Here is an 11,533-nt window from a genome sequence, read left to right on the forward strand (position 1 = left end):
ACACGGTAATCGCTGTACCCTTTAACCTCGGTGTTACACGGTAATCTCTGTACCCTTTAACCTCGGTGTTACACGGTAATCGCTGTACCCTTTAACCTCGGTGTTACACGGTAATCTCTGTACCCTTTTACCTCGGTGTTGCACGATAATCTCTGCCCCATTTTACCTGTTATTACACGGTAATCTATGTACGCCTTTCCCTCGGTGTTACACGGTAATCTCTGTGCCCTTTTCCCTGTTATTACACTATAATCTCTGCCCCATTTTACCTGTTATTACACGGTAATCTCTGGCCCCTTTTACCTCAGTGTTACACTATAATCTTTGCCCCATTTTACCTGTTATTACACGGAAGTCTCTGTACCGTTTTTGCCTCAATTTTCCAAACTCAGACCATTGTGAGATTCCGGATTTAAAAGAGTTGCTGAAATCGTGCACAGCACGAACCAGCGCAGACCACGCAAGGGAACAGGGAGAGCAAGGTGCGCACGTACCGGGTCCCGACTCCTCATCCTCGGGTGGACCGACCCTGGACCCGCGGTCTGTGAGAGAACCTCCAGGAACGAGCGAGTTTCCTCCATCGGAGCCGATCGTGGATCCCGGGGGTTTCGTTCTGTGATCTTCACCGGAGAGATGTCGGTTCATGGCGAACCGGAGGGGACTGTGTGAGGTAAAGTTCGGTACTGTAAGCTCGAGTAGTTAAACACGTCACCGTAAGACGGAGTGTAGTGGGAATCAATGGCACAATCCGATACACGAGTACACAACGTGAGGTATTCCCAGTGAAAGGGAACCACGTGCTGCGAACCTTCTCCAAACGATCTTATTCACGATTTCCACACGGCAGATTATCCACGTCAATCACGTGACTTCGATAATTGGAACGAAATGTGGTGAGAAAAAAAAACAAATATATATATATATATATAAATAATAAAATTCATTCTTCAACTGATCATTGTGAGGTACATCATTCGCAAAATTAGGTGACCCATCCCCCAGTGACAGGAAAAGTTAAAGTTAATCTATCAATTTAAATTATATGATGGACTTTTAAAAAAAGATTAATTGTGTTGCACTCTTTTGGTTTCACTCAGAGACGAAAGCTCCAAGCTACTTATCCCGCCCACTGCGAGAAGGTGGTGCAACATCTGGCGGCGGAGGTTGGACTCGTCTAAAAAGAGGGTAAAATATAACTGTTTAAAATAATGTTATTCCATGAAGACCTTTATTTCATCTACTTTCATCCAAATGTTCATGGTGACCCGAAAGATTAGATTTGGACGTGTTCCGTTAGCAAGCTGCTTGCTATCGCTTTCAAAGCCACCCATTGTGTATTAAACGAGCGGTAGTTTTGTTTTTCCACTTAATCAAGCTGCTGTACATAAAATTGCAACAGGTCTCATTTGAAAAACAAAAAGGGGGACATCTCATGGGCACATTTCACCCTGTTCTACTCAATATTTGTTGCGTAGTCTCTTTTGAAATATTTACATTTGAAGGATATCCACCGTCCAGATTCCTCTGACCATTTTCAAAATCACGTAATTTGACATAACTTCAATGCAAGTCATCCCATGCATACATATCTGGTATCAAAATGTGCATGATGGATAGGACAATTAAGCGACATGACACGTAAATTAATATATATCCAGGTTAGTGCTTCTAATTCCAAAAGAGGGTTAATTTTCCTCAATTTCAGGACAGCTGCATCCAAAGATCATCAACATCAACAACATTGACATGTGTACTGCTTTCAAAACTTTATTATAATCATGACAAGCCGGGAGGCGACGATGGTTCGTGGGCATTATTGAACAATGCTACGATAGGTACAACTGAGTGAGTGGAAGCTTTTGAGGAAGCCCTACCATAAAATCTATCTCTTCCATCAAAATTTACCAACTCAAATCTGATTTTTTTTATTTGTTGTACTTATGGAAATTACGCACAGCTTCAAGGAAATGAAATTGCGAAAAAAAAAAATCGAGAAAAATAATTAAAAATAAATAAAAAAGTTAAAGTGGGCGTGGCTCCACCCACAAGGGGCGTGGGACGCCCCTCATACAAAAAGACACGACTAGACCATGATATCTCTGTCCCCTTTTACAGATATCTCTGTCCATGATATCTCTGTCCCCTGTCCCTTAGCCATGATATCTCTGTCCCCTGTCCCTTAGCTTGTGTCCAAGTTTCATCAATATCGCATCAAACGTCATGGAGCCATGTTCTGGAGAGAGTCACAAACAGACAGACACAACGAAAATAATGGTCACTGCTGGCGCCCGTGAACCAATTGTACTCTATTCCAACTGCAATTAACCATGTTATTGTTACCCCTCCGCGATACACTGACACACGTTCCACGATGAGAAAGTAACTCCGACAATGAAAAAGGACAAGCCCGGAGGCGACGATGGTTCACGGGCATTGTTGAACAATGCCACGATAAGTACAATTGCGTTGCCGTTGGTTGCACGTGTTTCTGGATCGACACAATTTCTACCGCAGTGGAAGTAGAATGAAAAGTTAGATCCAGCTTGTGGAAGCACCAAAAGTGGAAGTTAGTTAAACATCTAAATGCTGAATTTGATTCCAGTGTTGATGCCTGAAATGAGAACAAAAATTAGGAATTTCCAGCGAAGTGGAAGTAGCATGGAAGGTTGGATCCAGCTTGTGGAAGCCACAAAAGTGGTAGTCAGTTAAACATCTAAACGCTGAGGTTGAGTCCAGTGTTGATGCCTGAAATCAGAACAAAAATTAGGAATTTCCAGCGAAGTTGAAGTAGAATGGAAAGTTAGATCCAGCTTGTGTGGAAGCTCAAATTGCCACAAAATTGGTGGTTATAGAATCACCTCAACACTCAAGTTGGATTCCAGTCTTGAATAAAAAATTGAAATTTCCATCAAAGTGGAAGCTTTTGAGGAAGCCCTACCATAAAAACCTATCTCTTCCCTCAAAATTGACCAAATCAAATCGGATTTTTTATATGTTGTACTTATGGATATTACGCACAGCTTATTGGAAATGAAATTGCGAGAAAAAAAATCGAGAAAAAAAAAGTTCAAGTGGGTGTGCCTCCACCCACAAGGGGCGTGGGACACCCCTCATACAAAAAGACACAACTAGACCATGATGTCTTGCTTGTGTCCAAGTTTCATCAATATCGCATCAAACTTCACGGAGCTATGCTCTGGGGAGTCACAAACAGACAGACACACAGACACAACGAAAATAGTGGTCACTGCTGGCGCCCGCGAACCAAAAATGCATCAAGCTTGATGACATTTTTATTCCATTTATCTCAACCCATACATTTCGCAAACACAGTGGAATAGAACAATGCAGTTAAATGCAAAAATAGGACCACTGGACCTGAGGCTTATCTGTACCCTGTCCTAATGCTGTAACCCGAGTTTGGTAGCATTCTGACTGGTGGGTCTGGAGAGGAACATTTTTGAAGGAATTTAGGTGATGTTTCCCAAAAAATTTACAAAGGCGATCATTTTGACACACTTCCGGTCACGTGATCGGCATGATCTCGCAATTTTAACATCAGGACCCTGGCCTTATGTTTTAACTCAAATTTCGTAAGATTCTGACTGGTAGGTCTGGAGAAGATTTTTGAAGGAATTTACTTAGTAAATTCTGCCATTTTGACCTACTTTCAGGCAAGTGACTGAAACGAACTTTGCAATTCCTGTTACCAATCAGGAGCGGAACCTTGCTGCCAAATTTCAGCTGGATTGGCCCAGCCGGAGAAGTCAAAATAGGAGATGGACTGACGGACAGATGGACGGATGGACGGCACACGATGACAATGCCTTTTCCTAAGTTCCAATTCCAGATTTGCTAATAATAGACATGATGGTTCACAAGCATTGTCACCAGTATAAACAATGTGATAACTAATAAGTGACTTAGCTCTATCTGCCAACCAAACAATTAGTTATCACAGTGTTTATATTGGTGACAATGCTTGTGAACCATCATGTCAATTATTAGCTTATCTGGAATTTAAATTCAGAATAAGGTATTGTCATCGTGCACCATCTGTCCATTCGTCTGTCTGTCTCCGGCCAAACCGTCAGGCCAATCGGACTGAAATTTGGCATCAACGTTCTGCTCCTGATTGAAAATGGGGATTGCACAGCTCGTTCTGGTCACGTGACTTTAAGTAGGTTAAAATGGCTAATTTAGTACATTTCTTCAAAAATCTTCTTCTCCAAACACACCAGTCAAAATTCCACCAAATTCAGACTACAACATCAGGCCAGGGTTGGGATGTTAAATTGCAGAGGTCATTCCAATCACGTTACCAGAAGTGTGTCAAAATGTCCACCTTCATCAATTTTTGAAAAAATTGTGTAAATTTCTTCAAAAATCTTCTTCTCTATACTCACCAGTCAGAATGTTAACAAAGTTGGGTTACAACGTTAGGCCAGGGTAGGGATGTTAACTTGCAGAGGTCATACCGATCACGTGACCAAAACTATGCCAAAATAGTGGACCTATATAAGTTAAAGGGGAAAATCACGTAAATTCCTTCAAAAGTCCTCTTCTCCAGACCCAGCAGTCAGAATGCTACCAAATTTGAGTTTCTATATTAGGCCAGGGTAGGGATGTTAAATTACAGAGGTCATGCCAATCAGGTCAGGTGTGGGAGCATGTGCCAGAGCAGCACGTCGCTGCGTTCACTTTCTGCCGATACTTCAGTAGCCTCAATCTGACCATCCCCCAGGCAGATGCCTGGCCCATCCCCATCTCCGTGAGATGCTGATCAACCTGCTGCAACCATGAGGCACGTGGTCAGAACCATTGGCCTCCTCCAGTCACGAGGCTCCCTCGCTGATAGAATCTGGTGAGCAGGATCACCATCAGGAAAACAAGCCACATTTCCATACAGCCACAGCTGACGCTCCTGGACTATGCAGGTAACAAATCTCATTTGAGTCTCTCTCAGCAACCGCTCGTTGGACACAAAGTCCGACCAGCAATAGCCAAGGATTCTCTGAAGAGTCCTGGTACCAAAGGAATTAAGTCTCCGTCACAGATCCCTGGTCAGAGTCCAAGTGTCACATCCATAGAGCAAGACTGGAAGCACCAAGGATCTGAAGGCTCGGACCTTCCTCCTCCCGCATAGGTACCGGCAGCACCACACCGCATGATCGAGTGAATCCATGACTCCCCAGGCCCGACCCAGACGTTTGTTGACCTCTGGCTCACGGCCAGCAGAGACATGAATATCACTGCCAAGGTAAGTGAATCTCTCCATGACCTCAACATCCTTGCCACAAACAGGCAAAGACAGGACAGCAGTATCCAAGATGTCAATGAAAGCCTGGATCTTAGTTTTGACCCAGGAAACCCATAATCCCAGTGGCTCCAACTCCTCATTCAGCACCTCAAGGGCCCTAAAAGGATATCTAGAGTCTCCGCAAAAATGACTGCATCATCTGTGAAATCATGGTCAGACATCTTGACGTTCACAAACGATGCACCGCAGCTTGATCTGTCCGACATCCACCCCAGAATCCAGTCCATACATGTGCTGAAAAGTGCCAGTACACACCCCGAATGAACTCCAGTAACAGCTGGAAATAAGTTGGATATGGTATCACCACATCTCACCACATCACCACATCTACCAAACACCACATATGGTGTAACAATACCAGAGTATCATTCAGACATCAGATTCATCAATTTTGGTGGCACCCCACGAAGACCAAGAATCCTCCAGAGGGCATCCTGGATTCACTGAATTAAACGCTTAACAACGATCAACATAGACTGCAAGCAGCCTCTGCCAAAACTCTCATCTGCATGTGGTGAGGACACGAAGAGTAAGGATATGGTCAATCGTTGACCTGTTTGGTGTAAAGCCTGACTACTCTGGATGCTGGTGCACAAGCAGATGTTGGCGAACCCGATCAAGAATTATCCGAGCAAAGACCTTTCCCGGTACTGAGAGCAACGTCACCCCTCGGTAGTTGTTGCGGTCTTAGCGATCACCCTTCCCTTTCCAGAGAGGGACAACAAGGCCCCTCTTCCAGTCAGTTGGGATGATGCCCGTGATCCAAGCAGAGCACAGAACTGCATGCAACGACACGAGTGCAGCATTTCCACCAGCCTTGAGAGGTTCAGCATGGATGCCACAGATCCCACGAGCTTTACCTCATTTAAACCGGTTCACCGCAGCCTGTGTTTTCACAAACGAAGGTGGACCACAGTTGATTGGAGGGTCAACAATTGCGATTGTAACACCCCTGACATCCAACTCGACAGCTTGTGGATCAGCCTAATACAGCCACTCAAAGTAACTGGCCCAGCGGGCCTTCACTTAAGACTCCTCTGTCAAGAGCCCCCCCCCCCACCCTCTGCTCTAACTGCAGTACACCGAGGGATGGGCTTGGATGAACGCAATGCGCGAATTCCCCTGTAAGCAGGACGAGAATCCCTTGACCACAGGTGATGCTCTACCACCTCACAGATTCCTCGCACATAGGCCTCCTTGTCCGTCCTTAGTGCACATACAGTTTTATGCCTCAGCTGTCTGGACAGCTCAGCTCTGCCATTCAGCCTGGCCCTGCGACTCTGGTCAATGGTATCCAGTGTCCCTTAAGAGACAAAATTCTTCTTCATCCTGTGGTGAGTTCCAAGACATCGACAGGCAACATCAAGGACGGTGGTCTTGAAGGCACGCCACAACTCTTCAGAATTTCCCAAAGCACCCAGACTCCAAAATCCCCATTCAGCTTATTCGCAAACTCCTCAGCTACCCTCTCATCCTTGAGCTTGCCAACATCAAGCCTAGGCTGGGATGGTTCCATTCTCCTGGATTTAAGCTGCAACTTCAGAGTTGCTTCAACAAGCCTGTGGTCAGTATTGAGGAACTGAGCACTCCTGTGGACCCTGCAGTTCTGGATCATCCTCCAGCGACCACCAATGAGCACGTGGTCAATCTCCTTTGCCACACCACCAGCGTTGGAATTCCGAGTCCAGCGATGAGTTTGTGGGCACTGAAACCATGAACCAGCCGCCCTAAGTCCATGACTTCTTGCAAAGTCAAGGAACTTAGTGCTATTCTGGTTCACAGTTCCAGACCCATGGGGACCAACACACGTCTCATAACCATCCCAATCAGTTCCAGTCGATACTTTAAATCCCACAAGACTAGAAGAGTATCTCGCCTGTGGCACTGATCAACCACAGAGTCGAACGTCACATAGAATGTGTCCTTCATGGTAAGATCACTCTCCTCAATTAGAGCATCATCAGAGACCAGGGAAATGACACCCAAGGAGTGATGAATCCTTAGTCTCATAATACGCTCGTTGACCGGTGTTACCTCAATTATCACTGGAGTCAGCTTATTGGACATAGCTACAGCCACTCCTTGGGCATGGCAACCATCAGAGTGACCAAACCAATAGTAGGTGTAACCACCCACCATGATCTTACCGCAATCCGGTCTCCGAACCTCAGAGAGTGCTGCAATACCGATGTCCAAACACTTGAGCTCAGATGGTAACAGAGACAGGTGATCATCCTCTCTTGGGGATAGGACATTCCAGGCACCTACCTGAAGGGACTGCCTCAGGTTAAGCCAAGGAGACCGCCGTCTCATGGACAACACCTCAGCACAACCCCGACACACACTTCTGCAATCTGACCTGGGAAGGTTGCCCCGTGGTTTTTTTTGCTATCATCAAAGATTGAGGGTCCCGAATGCTTTGCCCCAATGCCGTTATCCTTTGAGCTGCCTTGTGAAGGGCAGCTGAACAGGAGGTACACTCACAGAGTGCGTTTTCAGATTTATTTTTGCTTTTAGAATGTTTTGCGGAATGAAGGGGTTTATGGTCGCCGGATTGCAAATCCTACCACTAACCTCCTTATCAAAAGTAACCCAACTGCAGGAGGATGTCTGCAGACACAGTTGGGCACTAGATATGGATGGTCGTTGGCTCGGAAGAAGCTCCTCCGCCCCTTGACAGGTTTTGTTCTTCAGGTGCCCATATCACACACCCTCCTCACCAAGAAACTTGGTGGGGGAGACAGTTTAGTCGCCGCCAACCCAACCATGGAACAGGTAAGTCCAGGTTTACATGGTACCTGAAGCAAGTCACAGATCTAATCTGACCTGACCTGATCTAATCTGACCTGACCTGAATAAACCCCAAAAGCTTTTAAAGTGTTGTTGCAGTTTTGAAAACTGCATGCCTCCAAGGCAATGGCACCCAACATACAGTGATCCCCAGACAGTTATTGCATTAATGCACATGCAGTTTGACCTCTCCCTCATGTCAAATGGGTAAACGGGATGAAGTGCGTTGTGTGGGTCTCATAGTTAGATCTGATTGTATCTCTTTCTTCCTTTCTGCCATCAGCAAGGCCGCTGCACATGGCATGTGTGAATGTCCTCAGGGAGGCCAGAAGAAGCATCGACCACACGATGGAAAAATCGTCCGCTGCGAGAATACGGTGTCTAAGGGAATAGTAGAACCATATATTATATCCAAACGCTGTAGAGGACATGGGCGGCACGCTCTTTTGAACCCAAATCTGCATCTAATAATTATATTGAATCCTTTCCTTCAATCCATGACACAGATTGAGACGGCACCACGCTCAGACAGACGCCTGTGAGGATCACCACTGTGATAAATAACCACATGCATGATAGCGGACCCGTTCGCAGCCCCGTGATATTTACCATCACACTATACGGGACACGCATGGTGCACATCTTTGTTCGGGTGTGTGCACTGGTTCACAACGGAATCTTACCATCAATCTTCGCTCGCCACCGCGCCCACCAATATCTCCCGTGGACGGCAGACATCTTCTCGAACATCCGCCTCAATGCAGCCGCCACCAAGCAGAGGCATGCTGTACGGCCCGGATCGCTCGGGCCGCATGGTGTACGGACGAAGCAAGCGCATTGATCAGTGCCAACCGCAATGCACCGGGGGTGCTCGAGCGGGCATGCGGGGCCGATGCAGCCCTCGGCCAGTCGCCGGACCCGGAAGTTCAGTGCGGGGCGGTTCATGTTGCAGTGTTCAGAGCAAGACAGTTCCACAGCTCTCGCCGGATGTAAAATGAGGCCGCTTCCGGCCATGGCGGCTGGGCCGTGTGGTGGCCGGGGCCCAATGGGAGCACCCAATTCGGGTGACGACGCATCCCTTCTAGGCGGCACCCTGCCCTGCATTGCAGGGCCTACAAAGGACAGATCGCGAAGCCGTCCATCGTCGTCCTCTTCCTCTTTGTCTGGCCTTGGCGCGATCTCTGCATGCGCCTGTTGCCCTGCCTTCTCCACCTGCCTCTCGCCGCTGGCTCCACCCACCCGCCTTCCTCTCGCCGCTGGCTTCAACCACCCGCCTCTCCGCCTACCTCTCGCTGCTGGCTCCACCCACCAACCTACTTCTCGCCGCTGGCCACCCACCCACCTTCTCCATCTTACTCTCACCGCGAGACAACCCACTCACCTGGCTCCACCTAAAGTCCTCTCTCACGCCAGATGGCCTTGCCCTTTCTCACGGACCGCACACGTTGCGCCGGCACCGTAACCAGGCAGGAGACAACATGCCAACTCTTAAGGTGGGATCACTCAAGCAGAGCATCCCCCAAAACAAACTGAGTCGCGCAGTCGGTCAACCATGCAAGGTATTACTAGATTTTTTTAGCCTCATCTCCTCTCCTTTCTTCTAATTAATTCCTCTTTATCAGGTTTTGTTTGTGTGTTTGTGTGTATGTAATGGTGCCCGTCTTCACTTTAAGTTAAGATTGCAGAACATATATCAGTATAAGTCTGCTCTGTGTCTGCTTTCGGAAATTGCTTGTTTTGTTGTTGCATCACACATTTCTTTCTATCCCTGCTTTACACACAACAATAAACTATATTCATTGTGCCACATGCTTTTCCTCACCTGCCTGTAATAAATGCTGCAGAAATGTTCCCAGCTCGTTTTTGTCTTTTTTTTCTTTGATCCAGCATGGTCCGTATCCTAGCCTAGTCGGGACTTTATTCCCAACAATCCATTCTTTCAGCCGGTACGTCCTTGGCAGTGTCGCTTGGCTACATCTGACCCGGTAAGATGACCCGGTTCAGACAAGGTGTACCAAGGGCGTGTACCCCGATAATTAGGTCAGGTTATTAATTAGGTAACCGGTTAAACCTTAGATGGAGGACCCGAGGTCACGTGGTTGAGTTATTGGTGTTCACGGTCGGTTAGTGACCTGCCGCGTCACGGAGCTATCTATGTGTGATGGCCTGCGATTTCGGAGAGTCTGGTGGGAACCCAAGATAGCTCCCCTCCCCCTCCCCCCCCCACCATGTGGACTTCTCACCCCGACCCCGGGTCCGCAACAGTATTATCATGCTGATCACCGAACCAAAAGTGTCAAAATAACGGATTTAGTAAATGTTTCAGAAAATCGTGTAAATTCCTTCAAAAATCTTCTTCTCCACACCCACCAGTCATTATGTTACCAAATTTGGGTTCCAACATTAGGCCAGGGCCCAGATAAGCTACAGGTCCAGTGGTCCTATTTTTCCCACAGCCAAAGAAAGCTGATGTGCTGTCACAACCACTTCATTCTTTCCACAGCTACAAGCTTAATTCTCATATCTGTGGAAAGAATTCCCTCCACAGAAACAAACTTAATTCTTGTATCTGTGGAAATAATTAAGAAACCTGATACAAGCTTAATGCTTTCCACAGATCCTTCATTGGCAAACACATGGGTTGGTTTTTCTTGGAAAATGACATGAGCCATAGAATGAAAAGTTCCTTTGCCATCAACGCTTTACAATTAATGTCCACATTGTCATCATCTTCTTGCAATAGTGTACCACCATGGTGTCTTATAAACAAGCCATGAGGAATGTAAACTGCACCTTGACTTTTCTTGAGCTCATCATTACCGACTGCTGTCATGAATATGTCATCATGTTGAATGGAGAAATCATGAGCATTTAGTACATCAATAATATCTCGCTTGACGTATGTATCATGAAGTTGAGCAACTATTTATGGTCAGGACTTTACTGACCTGTACATGGGATCAGCTTCATTAAATGCTTATCGGCCATGCAAATAATGTTTCCAACATTTGAGGCAGACATTTTTACAATGACTCCATACTGATATCAGCAGGTGTTGGGTATTCTGATGTTGCATTAATTCCAGCAATTTCATCACGGATAACTCCAGTTTAATGTGTGAAGATCCAATGTACGAGTGCCCAACCGGTCATCTTTTCCTGGCAGTATAGCGCATGTTTCCACTTGGCTTTGGTTGAAGTCTTCCTTAAGCTGGGCAAATGCCCGAACTGCATCACCCAATGACACATGGCTACTCATGATGATACTCGACTTTGATTTCCCTCATTGTGAATGAACAACAATTGCATCACCATCATGATGCTTTAGCTGTCATTGCAGTTTCTGTGTTGTCCATGAGGTTTATTTGCTCTCTCCCAAAATAGTTTGCAATTGCTGTAATAAACTTTTCATCTTGAAGGCTTT

The 11,533-nt window shown here is 46.3% G+C and overlaps 1 protein-coding gene across 1 annotated transcript in view; it reads right to left on the minus strand.

Moving 5' to 3' along the window:
• LOC147009157 (uncharacterized) overlaps window positions 1–11,533 on the minus strand; it is a 95,301-nt gene that overhangs the window by 32,369 nt on the left and 51,399 nt on the right. Inside the window, exon 9 of the mRNA XM_085862986.1 lies at window positions 495–699. Coding sequence (XP_085719112.1) covers window positions 495–699 — 205 coding nt within the window. The remainder of the gene's footprint in view (window positions 1–494; window positions 700–11,533) is intronic.

Source organism: Eptatretus burgeri, chromosome 17 (assembly GCF_056783735.1).
Source record: "Eptatretus burgeri isolate ZD-2024b chromosome 17, Ebu_testis_v1, whole genome shotgun sequence".
NCBI lineage: Eukaryota > Metazoa > Chordata > Myxini > Myxiniformes > Myxinidae > Eptatretus > Eptatretus burgeri.